The sequence below is a fragment of the Dipodomys ordii genome, unplaced genomic scaffold (genome assembly GCF_000151885.1).
Source record: "Dipodomys ordii isolate 6190 unplaced genomic scaffold, Dord_2.0 Scaffold110, whole genome shotgun sequence".
Classification (NCBI taxonomy): domain Eukaryota; kingdom Metazoa; phylum Chordata; class Mammalia; order Rodentia; family Heteromyidae; genus Dipodomys; species Dipodomys ordii.
Window position 1 is genome coordinate 5,681,679 of NW_012267326.1, and position 16,155 is coordinate 5,697,833.

General features: G+C 44.7%; 1 protein-coding gene across 1 annotated transcript; it reads left to right on the forward strand.

Annotated features, from left to right (window-relative positions):
* The first annotated feature begins 6,557 nt into the window (after window positions 1-6,557).
* On the forward strand, window positions 6,558-10,566 carry Ccr4 (chemokine (C-C motif) receptor 4). The gene is made up of 2 exons (XM_013028479.1): window positions 6,558-6,585; window positions 9,322-10,566. The coding sequence occupies exon 2, from the start codon at window positions 9,366-9,368 to the stop codon at window positions 10,446-10,448; it is 1,083 nt and encodes a 360-aa protein (XP_012883933.1). The 5' UTR covers window positions 6,558-6,585; window positions 9,322-9,365; the 3' UTR covers window positions 10,449-10,566.
* Window positions 10,567-16,155: the final 5,589 nt, after the last annotated feature.

Below are 16,155 nucleotides of genomic sequence, written 5' to 3' on the forward strand. Positions count from 1 at the left end.
ACAAATTTCATCCAGGTCTATGCTTGTTCCACAATCCTATTTTACACTTCCTCCAATAGGTGAGCTGACAAATGTGTACCACTATACCTAGGTGCTATCACTGAGATGGAGTCCCATGAACTTCTTTTTTTTTTTTTTGTCTTGGTTGGCTTGGAACCATGATTCTCCTGATCTCAGCATCCTAAATAGTTAGGATTAGAGGTGTGGTCCTCAGCTATTTGTTATTCTTTCAGTACTACCTATAAATATTCATTGGTTATATATATATATATATATATATATACACACACACACATACATACATACATATATATATATATATATATATATATATATATATATTTGCGTTATTTTCTAAGAACAAACCAAATGTAATACTACTAATTTTGGAACTCAATGAACGTCATCAGTGTGATTAACTACCTCTTTATATTTATGAAGATGATAGAGGATTTATAATATCACAGATTTGGTTTGTTTCCTAAGAAGACAGCTGAGCATATCCCAAGGTGTGATATGCATATAATCCCAGCACTTGAGAGATTGGAGCAGGTGGATTGTAGCCAGGACTCCCAAGGGAGATTTAGCCACTCTTGTTTCCTTTGTTTTCTTGTGAACTATTTCTTTTTCATTGTTTTCTTTTACCTATTATTGAAGTCTTTGTCTTATTTCAGATAAACTAATTTGTGTAGGAGCTCTTTCAATATTTTTCACATTGTTCTAAGTGCTAAAGGTCTAGTAGTCAATAGAGAAGCAAAAATCTTTAACCATAGGACTTAAATTGTATAGTTTTACTAGCACAGGACTTCAAGGCCTCCCTGCCCTGCACTGGGACTCACCTTGAAAACTGCTATAGTTACGAAAAGGCTTCGGCCTGCAGGGGGCAGCAGGTACCACAGCAGTTTCCAGGCTACAGTTACCATTGCCTAGACGATTTCACCTAAAGGCAAAACGAAAATATTTTAAAATATACCGGAGAATTCCATGGAAGAAATGTTCCTTCAGTTTTATATCCATAATATCAGGCTATATTCCTCAAGAAAGGCTAGTGATGTGTGGAAGGGGGTAAGGGAAGGGAGAAAATAATAGATACGGTTATTCCATGCAAAATGTAAGATAGTACATATCTGAAATAATGAAATTACTTGGTACAATTCATACACAATTGTAAAAAGAAAATGACAGGAAAGTAAAACAGGCTTGCATGAGAGGAGGAAGGGCTAACAAAGAGGATGAATAAGAATGAATATGGGGGCTAGGAATGTGGTTTAGTGGTAGAATGCTTGCATAGCATGCACAAAGCCCTGGATTAGATTCCTCAGTACAACATAAACAGAGCCAGAAGTGGTGCTGTGGCTCAAGTGATAGAGTGCCAGCTTGGACAGTGCCCAGGCCCTGAGTTCAAGCTCCAGGACAGGCCAAAAAAAAGAATATGGTTGAAGTACTTTGTAGGTTAAGAAAAAAAAAAAAAAGATGAAATTAGCTGGGCACTGGTGGCTCATGCCTGTAATCCTAGCTAGTCAGAAGGCTGAGGTCTGAGGATTGTGCTTCAAAGCCAGCCTGGGTAAGGCAAGTCTGTAAGGACTGTTATCTCCAATTAACAACTAGAAAACCTGAAGTGGCGCTGTCGCTCAAGTGAAGAGTACTCACCTTAAGCTGAAGAGCTCAGAGACAGCGCCCAGGCTGTTCAAGCCCCAATATTGACGAAAAACATAAAGATGAAAATAGCCAAAATTGTTTTAAGAAAAGGGGGAGTTGGATAGGAGAGAGTGATAGGGGATGATGTTGATTGGAAAAAAAATTGCTTACATGTATGAAAATATTAGGAACTCCTCTTGTCCAAGTAACATATGCTCATTTTTAAAAAGGTAAACTATTGGCTGGGCACCGGTGGCTCACACCTATAATCTTAGGTACTCAGGAGGCTGAGATCTGTGGATTAGGGTTTGAAGCCAGGCCAGACAGGAGTCGAGACTTTTATCTCCAATTAACTACCAAAAAAGCCAGAAGTAGAGATGTGGCTCAATTGGTAGAGTACTAGTATTGAGCAAAAGGAGCTCAGAGACAGCATCCTGGAGGCAAGTGCAAACCCCAGGACCAGGCACCCCCTCCCCCCGAACAAAAAAAAAGAAAAGGAAAAGAAAGCAGGAAGGTTGGGTATAGTAGCTCATGCCTGTATTCCTGCTTGCTTAGGAAGTTATGATCAGGAGGATCAGAATTAAAGGCCAGCTTGTGCAAAGCATTTGCAAGACCCAGTGAGCAAGCCTGGCATGGAAGCATAGGATCAAAGTCTTAGGCAAAAATTGAGACCCTATGTGTGTGTGTGGGGGGGGTGGTGGAGGAGAATGGACCATAAAGCAAATAGTGACTAAAGTGGCAAAATATTTGTCTATCAACTATAAGGCTTGTGAGTTCAAAACCCCAATAGTACCAGAAAATAGGGATGCAAAGCTGTGGCTTAAGTGGTAGAATGCCCAGATTTTGAGTTCAAGCCCCCTTAATGGCACAAAACAAAACAGGAAGGCAGGAAGGCAGATAAGAGATGCCACATTGTTTGCTGGCCCTGAAAATAGAGGAAGCTTACCTGAACTCTAGAATGTAGTCTCCAGATGCTGGCAAATGCATGGTTCTTTCCTAGAAATTGTAGAAAGAACCAGCCCTGAGAACACACAGTGACACTTTGAATTTCTAATTGCCAAAACAATAAAATGATAGTTTTTTGTTTTAGGGTTTTTTGGAGAATTGGTCGTGGGGCCTGAACTCTGGGCCTGCGCGCTGTCCCTGGGCTCTTCAGCTCAAAGTTAGCACTCTACCACTTGAGCCACAGCGCCACTTCTGGCCTTTTCTGTTTATATGGTGCTGAGGAATCAAACCCAGGGTCTCATGCATGCGAAGCTAGCACTCTACCACTGAGCCACCTTCCCAGCCCCCAAAAGATAGTTTTTATGTGTTTGAAATCAGTGAATATGTGGTAACTTGTCACAGAAGCAACAGAAAATTACACAGTGAGACTCTGATATTGTATATAATGAGATACTGACAATTTCCCCTTTTCTCAATTTCATAATTGAGCTAGACTGAATCTTGACCAGGTAGATTGATTCCACTTCTCAATGACTTATATCCAAGAATAAACTTTTTGGTAGTCAGCAATTATTACCATTTCTTTCCTTTTATAAACCAAGAGACCCAAGGAATACATATTGGGCCTGCCTTATAAATGAGAATCAACTCCATTGCATGAGGAGAGTTTAGTGATCGGGGCCAACTATTTTAGCATGGGTACATTTTATTACATCATCAGCTTAGTATGTGTCATAAATACTGCTCGCAGAAGTCACTTTTTTGCTTTCAAAAGCATATGTATGGGCTGGGACTGTGGCTTAGTGGTATAGTGCTTGCCTAGTATGTATGAAGTCCTGGGTTTGATACTCAGTGCTACATAAACAAAAGAGCCAGAAGTGGCACTGTGGTAGTGCTAGCCTTGAGTAAAAGAAGCTCAGGGATAGTGCCCACACCTTGAATTCAAGCCAGGAAATGGCAGGGGTTGGAGAAGGTGAGGGGATATGGAAAGGAGATAGAAAAGCATAGCTACTGATGATGCGAGACTGCCATCTGAGGAGAGCGTTATGCTGTCAGTCCCTGGCCCAGAATTTCCTCCAGATAGGCAGGGGTTTTTGTTTGTTTTTTGGTCTAAAGTCCTGGGTCCTGCATTATTATTTTCTAATAGGTTTCTCTCTCTCTGTCTCTGTCTCTTTCTGTCTCTCTGTCTCTCTCTCTTTGTTGGTTGTGGGGCTTGAACTTAGCCTGGGTGCTGTCCCTGAGCTCTTCTGCTCAAGGCTAGTGCTCTACTACTTTGAGCCACAGCACCACTTCTGGTTTTTGATTCGTTAATTGGAGATAAGAGTCTCGAGGACTTTTCTGCCCGGGCTGCTTTTGAACTGTGATCTTCTGATCTTCAGATCTCAGCCTCCTGAGAGGCTAGGATTACAGATATGAACCACTGGCCACAATGGTTTTCTCTTTTTTATCTAAGACCTCAGAAAAGATAATACACACCATGGTGGAGCCCCTGTAGCCTGCCTGTCTACCAGTCACCCGTGGCTGTCCATTGTATCACCTGGAGAACGCAATAACTATTTCTCTTTATGAAGACTTTTACAAAGTCCCTGAGGGATCTTTCATACACAAGGTGGCACTATTGCAGTTGTTTATACGCTATATTTATACACACTTCTAGACAAATACTTTGTGTTTCTAATTGTGTTTACAACCAAGGTTGTGTGTGTGTGTGTGTGTGTGTGTGAGTCACATGCACAGGGAAATAACATGGTGACACCCACTAAGAACTGTTAAAAGATGTGGGTTGGGAGGAGGGATCTAACAAGGAGCAATATGTAAAGGATGAGTTTGACCAATATCTTGCATAGTTACACGTATGCTAATTTTAAGTAGTAGAGAATTCCCCAGTGTCTTTGGCTCATGCCTGTAATCCTGGTACCTTAGGAGGCCAAGATTGAGGTTCAAAGCTTAGCCTGGACATGTAAATCTGTGAAACTCAACATTTCCAACTAACCACTAAAAAGCTGAAAGCAGAGCTGTGGCTCAAGTGGTAGAGTACCGGTCTTGAGCAAAAAAGCTCAGGATAAACCAGGCATCAGTGCCTGCAATCCTAGCTGCTCAGTGTGTACTTTACAAGCTGTCCATACAGTTCATTGTTACAACCCTGAGTGTCTCCACTCACAGTTTCATTTTGATACTAAAGCTTGGCTCCTACCTGCTGCTCTATGCCACAACTCCCCATGCAGGCCTTGATGATTGACAGCTCCCACAGACACGGGGATTGCTGTTGCAATAATGCTGGGCCCACCAGGGGTCGCCATAGTTTCATGTTAGGCACCTGACCCTGTGCTGTGTCCTATGTAGCCTGGGGTAGGGTTTGTGCGTCTGTTCCTCTCTGCTCTAGATGAGAAATTTCATGACACACGGTGACGATGAATATCAAGAGTGTGGAGGTTGGCCTGTAATTGGCTTCCATGCCTTGGGCATCTTCCCTCTCTGGGAAGATTTGTTCCTAAGTCATGTAAGAAATGATATTACTGAAAAATTGATCTTCTGGAAATAGGGGTGAGGACCTACTTTTGAATGCTTTTCAACCCTTCCTGAAGGGTAACGTGCTGTTTTTCCAGTACAGTAGAGCACTTACTCAGCCAACCTCAAGACTCACTTTGTCTAGAGCAGCAGTCTTGGAAACCTGGATGGTGACTCATGATTCACCCTGGTAATTTCTGGATTCCCAGTAATGGCTGCAGACAACATGCCAGGCTCCACTGTTTGAGGAGAGGAAGGTATTTGCTCCTGTGCATTTGATTTATGTGCATTTTCAGTTAGTGCCGTGTTGAGCACATACACATATGTGCATATATATGCTGGCCACCACGTACATACATGTTGGGCACATGCTTTGTACTTTGCAAATGTTAGTACCTTTCATCATAACTAGTAAATCTGCAGGCGTACTTTCATATTAAGGGGAACAGGAAGACATGGTCATTGAGGACCAGATTTATTATGAAATCCAAAAATATGGTTAATGGAGACACATAAGAACAAACTGTCCACTTCTCTACACTTGGCTATCCTTTTAGTAGTAGTAGTAGTAGTAGTAGCAGCAGCAGCAGCAGCAACAGTGTTTTGTCAGTCATGGGGCTTGAACTCAGGATCTAGGTGCTGTCCCTAAGCTCTTTTGCTCAAATCTAGTACACTACCACTTTGAACCAGAGCTCTACTTCTGGTTTTCTGGTGGTTTATTGGAGATAAGAGTCTCATGGACTTTCCTGCCTGGGCTGCCTTTGAACCCAGTCTTCAGATCTCAGCTTCCTGAGTTGCTAGGGTTATAGGCATGAGCCACCAGCTCCTGGCTTCTTCTTGTTTTTATAAAGAGTGGAGGTTTATTGAGCTTGTGCTACTGGAGGCTGTGGGGGCGGGGGGACTATGGCTGTACCTGGTGGGCATTCTGCAGTCTGCCTATCTATATCTAGGCAAACAAGATTGTCCTTTTTCTACTGTGTTAGTGGACTTCAGTCTAAAGATACTGCTTACTTAGAGAACACTGTGTATCTTGAGTACTCACCACTGGATTTCCATGAAAATGAATTAAACAGCCCATTGATCCACAATTTACTGATCATTTCTACTGCACATGACCAGTGAGAAATGAAAATGTGTGTGTGTGCGCGTGTGCGCGTGCACATGCACATACAGTGTTGGAGATTAAATCCAGGCTCTTGCTCATGCTAGGCACATGATCTGCCCTCTACCTGCACAACAAACACATTTTTAAAAAGCTCCTTCAAAAACAACTTTATTTTTTTATCTAACAGAAGCCAACCCTTCCTAGCTCTGAATTTTGGAAAATGAGTCACTCATCTCATTTTCTGTTTCCTCCCTCTCTGAAAAGCCCCACTTGAACTCAGGGTAGATGGGTCTCACAGGAAGCCACATGCCTTTCAAAGGCACCTGTGCTGCTTGAGCAAGCCTGGCACTGCCTCACAGATCTTCCTCAGAGCCACTTCCAGAAACAAGGTAAGTGGGGTGGGGGTGTTCCCAGGGCCTCTGGCCACCCACTGCTCTCCAGACACGTGGCCCGGAGGCAGCATCAACAGCTGGCCAGCCACTCACGCAGCCTCCGCATTCAGGCTTCTCTGTCCTGCTATATTGTCTCTTCGCTTTTCCATCTCTCACCTGCTGCCATTCAGATATTGGGCTCTTCCTCCGCAATCAAGCCCCAGATACCCCGACGACTGTCATCAAAACTCCACACTGTCCTGCTTCTTGCTTCTATCAAGATCCCAGACTACACATAGAAGATCTGCAGAATGATAATCTTTAACCAGCTCTCCTCTTGCTTGTTCTAAGACTCCTCACATCCTCAGCCTTAATTTTACCCTTTCACTGGTACAGATTTTTTGGAGAGCTTGTGGTACAGCATCAGACCTTTCATATGTTTTTTTTTTTTTGGTCGGTTGTAGGGCCTGAACTCTGGGCATGGACATTGTCCCTCAGCTCTTCAGCTCAAGGCTAGAGCTCTACCATTTGAGCCCCAGTGCCACTTCTGGCTTTTTTCTGCTTATGTGGTGCTGAGGAATCGAACCCTGGGTCTCATGCATGCAAGGCAAGCGCTCTACCACTGAGCCACCTTCCCAGCCCCTCGTGCAATTTTAAGATAAATTCCAAATCTCCCTGTGGAGGGACATGGTTTTGGGTATTCTGCTGCGTGGTGGGAAGGCTGCAGGTGGGACCCTAAGGGATTAGGTATGAATTATCAAGCAGAGTGACAAGTGTTACAAGGGACGCAGCCAGCGGTGGTCCTGAGTCCTTCATGAATTGCTCTGCTCTTCAGGGGAGCATGCGGGTCACCAGTTGAGACAAGACACCAAGGTGGGTGAGGAGTAGCGATGCCCTTTTTGGCTCTGGTGTGCCTTTCTATGTCAGGCTAAATTCCCCACACAGAAAAAGAGCTCAGTGCATAGGTTGGTTTTATATCTAATTTTGATTAGACCAAAAATCTCCCTCAAATTATCCAACTTAGTATGTACTTCCTCCTGAAAAGCCTTATAAACACACTTGCTACATTAGCATCAGATTGACCCAGGAGTCACTGGCTGTCCATACCAGAAGGCTCTGCCCGTCCCCACCTGAGAGGTGCTCCTAGGGTGCAGGAGCTGGCTTGTGCCAGCTTAACATGCTGAGCGGGTGTGTAGTGTAGTTCGTAGCCTGGAATTGGCCAGCAAGTGTGGTAAGTCAGAGCTTTTTGCCACTTACCACTGAGACCTGGTTTATCAGTACATCCTTGAGACTTGTGCTTCAAAGACCACAGCTGCGGAGGTCACTTAATCACAGAACGTATTTGCCACCAGTCAATTGTGCTTGCTTAGGTGAGAGTGTGGGAATTTTGTTGGGATGGGAGTGAATGTACAAGACTGGAAAGTACTTTAAGATCTATGCAGTACAAAGCATGCAGGAGGCATTTCTTTTTATGTAGGGGCAAGTGACTACTAACCTAGCTTCCTTCTTAAAAGAAGATTACCTAAAGAAAGCTGGATACCAATAGCTTATACCTATAGTTCTAGCTACTCAGGAGGCTGAGATCTGAGGATCATGGTTCAAATCCAGTCTGGGAAGGGAAGTTTGTGAGATTTTTGGGGGGGGGCTGGTCTTGAGGCTTGAACTTGGGGGCCTGGGCACTGTCCCTGAGCCTCGTGTGCTCAAGGATAGCACTCTACCACTTGGGCCACAGGGTCACTTCTGTTTTTTTGTTGTTGCTGTTGTTGTTGTTTGTTTGTTTGAGTAATTTATTTAGATAATAGTCTCTCAGGCTTTTCTTCCAGGGCTGACTGAGCCATCATCCTCAGATCTCAGCCTCCTGAGTAGCTAGGATTACAGGTGTGAGCCCCCAGCACCTGGATGTCCATGAAACTCTTATCTCCAATAAACCACCAAAAAGTTGGAAGTGAAGCTTCAGTTCAAATTGTAGAGTGTTACTTTTGAGCAAATAAAAAGCTCAGGGAATCAGGTTCCGGTGGCTCACCCCTGTAATCCTAGCTACTCAGGAGGCTGAGATCTGAGGATCAAAGTTCAAAGCCAGCCCCCACAGGAAAGTCCATGAGACTCTTATCTCCAATAAACCACCAGAAAACGGAAAGTGGCGCTGTAGTTCAAGTGGTAGAGCACTAGCCTTGAGCTGAAGAGCTGAGAGACAGCGCTCAGGCCTAGAGTTCAAGCCCCATGACCAACAACAACAAAAAAAAGTAGAGCTAAAATCTAGAAAAATACATAGATTCATTATGTTACTACTACTACTACTATTATTTGAGCTGTGCTGAGACAGCACATTATTTGAACCCAGGGACCTACCTGTATGTCCAGACACGCGCTTTACCACTGAGCGCCATGCATACATTCTTTCTCTTATCTACACGAAGGGCCTGGGTGCAGTCACATCCTATTGGGAAGAGCAACTGATCTGGTCATCCTTGAAAGTGAATCCAACTCTTGGAGGCACAACCTTCATGGGTGCCACTTGAAAGGGAAATGTCACTTCCCTCACAAATGTGAACTGCACTGCCTGGCAGAGGATAAGAAGATTGACATGTGAACCCCATCCAGGCTGGATTATTTCGTGTGGCAGCAGGGCACTAGGAAGCTTTGGGCCCCTTCCCTGGGGAAGGGCGTGTGTTGATGGGGGGAAGCTGTGTCCTGCCTGTAGTACTCTTGCTTTGTTGTTCTTACAGAAATCTGCTCTGCTCTTCCTCTTATTAGCTTCCTCTGGTTGGCCAGTCTTGAGGAGCCTGTAGAGTTACAAAATGAACCCCACAAATGTGGCAGACACCACCACAGATGACAGCATGTACAGTAGTTACTACTTGGATGAGAACATCCCCAAACCTTGTACCAAAGAAGGTGTCAAGGCGTTTGGGGAGCTCTTCCTGCCTCCTCTTTACTCCTTGGTCTTCCTGTTCGGTCTGTTTGGAAACTCTGTGGTGGTCCTGGTGCTATTCAAGTACAAGAGGCTCAAGTCCATGACGGACGTGTACCTGCTCAACCTTGCCATCTCGGATCTGCTCTTTGTACTTTCCCTCCCTTTCTGGGGCTACTACGCTGCCGATCAGTGGGTGTTTGGACTCAGTCTGTGCAAGGTTATCTCCTGGATCTACTTGGTAGGTTTTTACAGTGGCATATTCTTCATCATGCTCATGAGCATCGACAGGTACCTGGCGATCGTGCATGCGGTGTTTTCCTTGAGAGCGCGAACCCTGACCTATGGGGTCATCACTAGCGTGGTGACGTGGTCTGTGGCTGTGTTCGCCTCCCTTCCGGGCCTGCTGTTCAGCACTTGTTACACCGAGCGCAACCACACCTATTGCAAAACCAAGTACTCTGTCAATGCCACGACGTGGAAGGTTCTGAGCTCCCTGGAGATCAACATTTTAGGGCTGTTGATCCCCCTGGGGGTCATGCTGTTTTGCTACTCCATGATCATCCGGACCTTGCAGCATTGTAAAAATGAGAAGAAGAACAAGGCGGTGAAGATGATCTTCGCCGTGGTCGTCCTCTTCCTTGGGTTCTGGACGCCGTACAATGTGGTACTCTTCCTGGAGACCCTGGTGGAGCTGGAAGTTCTCCAGCACTGCACCTTCGAGAGGTATCTGGACTACGCCATCCAGGCCACAGAAACCTTGGCTTTCGTCCACTGCTGCCTCAATCCAATCATCTACTTTTTCCTGGGGGAGAAGTTTCGCAAGTACATCGTACAGCTCTTTAAAACCTGCAGGGGCCCCTTCATGCTGTGCCAACCCTGTGGGCTCCTCCAGATGTATTCTGCAGACATCCCCAGCTCCTCTTACACCCAGTCCACTGTGGATCATGACCTCCGTGATGCCTTGTAGACAATGGAAATGCAAAACAGTTCACCGGCTTCCCACATTTGTAGCTTCCTTACCAGTGTGCTTGTTTAGTAAGAATGTCCTGCACAAGTGTTCATGAGCGTGGGCTCCTCAGCCTGCAGTGGGCGCCCCCTTCCCGTGACATCTGACCACACCTCCTCCCGCCAGGCCTGCCTGCATGGAGGAGCAAATCTGAGCAGAGTTCTAAGCAGCATGGCCTTTAAGGAGTTGTAGATTCTGTGGAAGAGAAAGCGTTGCACAACCCCTTCTGGGGGTGGAAGCGGTCCTCTGTCCGCTCTAACTTTTGTGAAAGGGTATAAAAAAACCAACTTGGATTGGCTGTCATGGTGTGTCTTCAGTCTGGTGCCTGAAACATTGTATATTCTGTGAATGTATACAGCAACAATGACACTTCGGTGTTGATTTTTTTTTTTAATCGAAGCCAATTTTTTTCTGCTGCTGATGTAAGCATATGAAGGCTTAGCACAGTTTGATTTCCAAATGGAAAATAGGAATCGAAGAGGAATTTTTATTTAGAATCCAAGAATACTTGCTGAAATTCAAACAGTTGAATTTGGGGATATTATTTTTAAAATGATATGCAAATCTTTAAAATACTCCATAGGTCCTGGATGTAGGTACAAATACCTACAATACTAGCTACTTAGGCGGTGTTGGCAGGAGGATCTTGGTTTGAGGCATAGCAAGAACTTGCCTCAAAACACAAAAACAAAAAAACAAGATTCAGCTCTGTGTCCCCAAATAATCTTTTTTTTTTTTTTTGGTCAGTCATGGGGCTTGAACTCTGGGCCTGTGTGCTGTCTCTGAGCTCTTCAGCTCAAGGCGAGTGTTCTACCACTTGAGCCGCAGTGCCACTTCCAGTTTTCTGGTGGTTAATTGGAGATAAGAGTCTCATGAACTTTCCTGCCCAGGGCTGGCTTTCAACCATGTTCCTCAGATCTCAGCCTCCTGAGTAGCTAAGATTGATTACAGGTGTGAGCCACTGGCGCCTGGTCTGAAATAATCTTTAAAGTGTGAGCTGTTGTAAATCTTAATAAAGCTATATTCCCAGACCTCATAATCGAAGTGGTATGTGCCTTGTCTGTGTGAGGCTCTGGATTTGAGCCCCAACACTGCAATAATTGTATTAAGATTAATATTATTCCCAGGCCCAGAATACATTTACCTAGGCCTTTTACTTGCTTACAAACAGCCTTCGAAATTAAAAATAAGGGACTGGGAATGTGGCTTAGTGGTAGAATACTTGCCATGCACGAAGCCCTGGGTTTGATTCCTCAGCACCACATAAACAGAAAAAGCCACAAGTGGTACTGTGGCTCACGTGGTAGAGGCTAACCTTGAGCAAAAGAATTTCAGGGACAGTGCCCAGGCCCTGAGTTCAAGCCCCAGGACTGGCAAAAAATAAAATAAAAATAAGGTAGACAGGTAAAGTATGAGGAGATGGACCATCAATTGAAGTAAAAGTTATCAAGTAAGCCGGGCGCTGGTGGCTCACGCCTGTAATCCTAGCTACTCAGGAGGCTGAGATCTGAGGATCGAGGTTCAAAGCCAGCCCCGGCAAGAAAGACCATGAGACTCCTATCTCCAATAAACCACCAGAAAACCGGAAGTGGCGCTGTAGCTCAAGTGGTAGAGCGCTCGCCTTGAGCTGAAGAGCTGAGGGACAGCGCCCAGGCCCAGAGTTCAAGCCCCACGACCAACCCCCAAAAAAAAAAAAAAAAGTTATCAAGTAAACGCTGATTATGGCATAAAAATATCTTTTAAAATTATAAAATTGTACAAGGCATCCCTTCCTTTACATTTTGGGTAGTTCAAGAGTTTGAGTTAGTCACTGTTACAAATTATTTAATCCTTTGTTATGTTATATATTTTTTAGATGAATTGATAAGTTTTTTTTTTTTTTTTTTTTGGGTCCGGTTGTGGGGCCTGAACTCTGGGCCTGGGCGCTGTCCCTCAGCTCTTCAGCTCAAGGCTAGCACTCTACCACTTGAGCCACAGCGCCACTTCCGGCTTTTTTCTTTTTTCTTATGTGGTGCTGAGGAATCGAACCCAGGGCCTTGAGCATGCAAGGCAAGCGCTCTACCACTGAGCCACCTTCCCAGCCCCGAATTGATAAGTTTTTAACAAAGATTCCAGTGAAGTCTGTTAAACCTCTGTCTCTAAGAATAGCTAACATTGCAAGCTATTATATTAAAATGCTTCTATTGTGTTGACACATTATTGCATGCCTTATAAGCCTTTTTTTTTTTTTTTTTTTTTTACAAAGTACATTTCCAGGCTAGGTGCTGGTGGCTCATGCCTATAATCCTAGCTACTCAGGAGGCTGAAATCTGAGGATCATAGTTCTAATCCAGCTCAGGCAACAAATCCACAAGACTTTTGTTTCCAGTTAATCAGCAAAAAGCTGGAAGTAGAAGCAAGGCTCAAGTGGTATTGTGCTGACTATAAGTGAAAAAGCCAAGCAGTAGTGCAAGGCCCTGACTTCAATTTCAGTATGAGCACCAAAAAAAAAAGAATTTTCAGAAAAATGTTGAGTGTGCATGCATGAGTGCGTGCATGAACTGGGATCAAACTCAGGACATTGTGCATTCTAGGCAAGTACTTTACCAATTGCATCATAACTTCCTAGCCCTTTCACTTTTCAGATAAAGTTTTACAGATAAAGTCTCTTGATAATTTAGTCTGGGACTGTGTTCCCTCTTTCTCTACCTCCCTAGTGTCTGGGACCACAAGCATGTACTCCCATTAAGTGGTATTAGTTGTTGTTGCTTTTGTAGAAAATAAATGACTTTTTTTCCCAGTCCTTCCTGAGCCTGTTCACCAATGGGGCTGAGAATCAGAGCTGCTGGTATCCCTATTGCTTTACTGCATGCTGTAGATGCTATGGACTCAGCCTTGGGAAGAAATCATAGTTGCTGGCTGTTAAATTATCCACTTGGGATGGAAAAAGAGTTCCTATGTTGTGGTGTACTTGTAGAAAAGGGAATACAAAATTAGGGGTATGCAGAGTATGCAGAATCTGTGAGCCTGAATGTGTTACTTCCCTATCAGCTTCGGTTTCCTCCTCTGTTACATGGGATGCATTTCAGAATGATAGAATAAGTTGGGCAAAATAGGCTTCTACCTGTAGTTCCAGCAATCCAGAAAGTTGTGATCACAAGGATCTGTTAGTGACCAGCCTGACCAGAAAATTCTGAAACTCCATTTCCCAAATAGCCAACAAAAAGCTAAGCTGAAAGTGTAGCGTAAGTGGTAAAGTACCTGTCAAGCAAGCATAAAGCTCTGAGTTAAATGTTGGTACCACTGCAAAAGCAAACAAAAGGAGTAAGACAATTCTTGCAAAGTATCTGTGTTCCTAAGTCCTAAAAAGAGGTTTGGGATGTACTTAGCCTGTCCCTGGTAGAGCTTGCAATTATGCTTATTTAATCACGGTGACATAAAAATGTGGTGCATGTTGGGTGCTGGTGGCTCATACCTGTAATCCAAGCTACTCAGGAGCCTGTGATCTGAGGATCATGGTTAGCTAGGGCCAGTAAGAAAGTCCATGAGACTCAGTTAACTCCAAGTAACCAGCAAAAAGCTGGAAATGGAAGTGTGACTCAAGTGGTAGAGCACCAGCCTTGAGCAGAAAAAAGCTAAGGGATTGTGTCTCAGGCCCTGAATTCAAACCCCGCTATAGACACATACACGTGTGCACACACACCAACCACAAAACAAAAAACAATTTGATGAACCAAATTACTGAGAGGGAGTTGTGGGTTGTGCTCTATTGGCTTTCATTCTCCAACCAAAGTGGGGGGGGGGCAGGGGTACCCTCAGGACAGGTATTTAGCATCTCCCAAACATGACTCAGAACCACCAAAAAAAAAATCTTCGTTCAATAACCGGATACAGAAAGCCAGCCAGCCTGGCTTCTGCATTGAGTACCTGGCTGATTACAGGTAGTAGCTCAGCCCTTCCTGGCTGCTACACATCTGCCTTCTGGGGCACACAGGTGTCATTTGTTTCCGAGTGACGGAAGTACATTTACTTTTGGTATGACATTAATGCTTTGGAACTGCAGAGTCAATGGGCTGTAAAATATTGTGAATATACTGATACTGAATTGTATGTATGAAAATGATGGATTTTGTGTGATTTTTTTGTGTATGTGTGTATAGGTGTACGTTGCATAGGTGTGGGCATGCGTGTGTGAGGGTGTGTGCATGGATGTTCCTAGGGCTTGAACTGGGGCCTGGATGTTGTCCCTTAGCTTTTCCACGTTAGGTAAGCACTCTACCTCCTGAGCCACAAGGGGGCTGAGGTGGCTTCGTGGTAGAGTGCTTGTCCTGGAGTGACCTGGGTTCAATTCCTTGGTACTACATAAATAGAAAAAGCCAGAAGTGGCATTGTGGCTCAAGTGGTAAGAGTGCTGACCTTGAGCAAAATAAGCTCAGGGACAGTGCCCAGGCCCTGAGTTCACACCCCAGGGGTGAAAAAAAAAAGGAGATAATCTCTGACAGCCAGTGCAAGTGGCTCACGCTTGGTAATCCTACCTACTCGGGCTGAGGATCACAGTTCAAAGCCAGCCTGGGCTGGAGAGTCTGTGAGACTCTTATTTCCAATAAACTACCAGAAAAACAGAAGTAGAGCTGTGGCTCAAAGTGGTAGAGTGCTAGCCTTGAACAAAAAGAGCTCAGGGACAGCACTCAAGCCATGAGTTCAAGTCCCGTGACCAACAAAAATAAATAAAAACCTCTCAGACTTTTCTGCCCAGCCTGCTGTGAACCATGATCCCCAGATTTCAGCCTCCTGAGTAGCTAAGATTAATTAGAGGCATAAACCACCTGTGCCTAGATTTTGTGTGATTTCTTCCCTCACCCCCAAATAACAATAGAATAGCCCAACCAATACCTGTTCCCTAGCAGATGCTCAAGTTCTGCTAAGTTTCACTTCCCGTGAGAAGGCAAAATGCAGGCTGAAAGGGTCTCCAGGCCTTCAGAAAGATTTGTTTTTCCCCGTAAGAAACACAACAGTCGGGGCTGGGAAGATGGCTCAGTGTTAGAGCCTTGCATGCATGAGGCCCTGGGTTCGATTCCTCAGCACCACACAAGCAAAAAGAAAAAAGCCGGAAGTAGTGCTGTGGCTCAAGTGGTAGAGCACTAGCCTTAAGCTGAGGAGCTGAGGGACAGCGTCCAGGCCCAGAGTTCAGGCCCCACGACCAGACCCCCCCCCAAAAAAAAAAGACAACAGTTTTTAGGACTATTTGATGCAATTAATTTCTACCTGTTTAATGCCTGGTTTTCACCAAGCAGAATACTAAAAGGTAACAAGAAAGGGACTAGGAGATTTACAATCTGATAAGAGAAAACCAGATTAGCTATAGTGCACTCTAGACAACTGTGACCCTACGGGGACCAGCCTTTCTTGCTGCCACGCCTGAATGTTTGCAACCGCGGCAAAGCTATGCAGGCGCAATTGTGCAGCAATGCAAACTGCGTACCGTGGCCAAACTTCACGGCTGTACAAGAAACCACGGGGGATTTACAAGGAGATGTTCACCCGGAACAGCCGGAGGGCCACAGTTCCAGAGGAAGAAGCTGATTCCATTGCGGGTTTTCATAATACAATTAGCTTTTGAGGTAGACTTTGTAGGAGGAGCACCATTTTGTTGGGAGGGGAGGAGGCTGGTGGGATGGCAGGGCAGCAG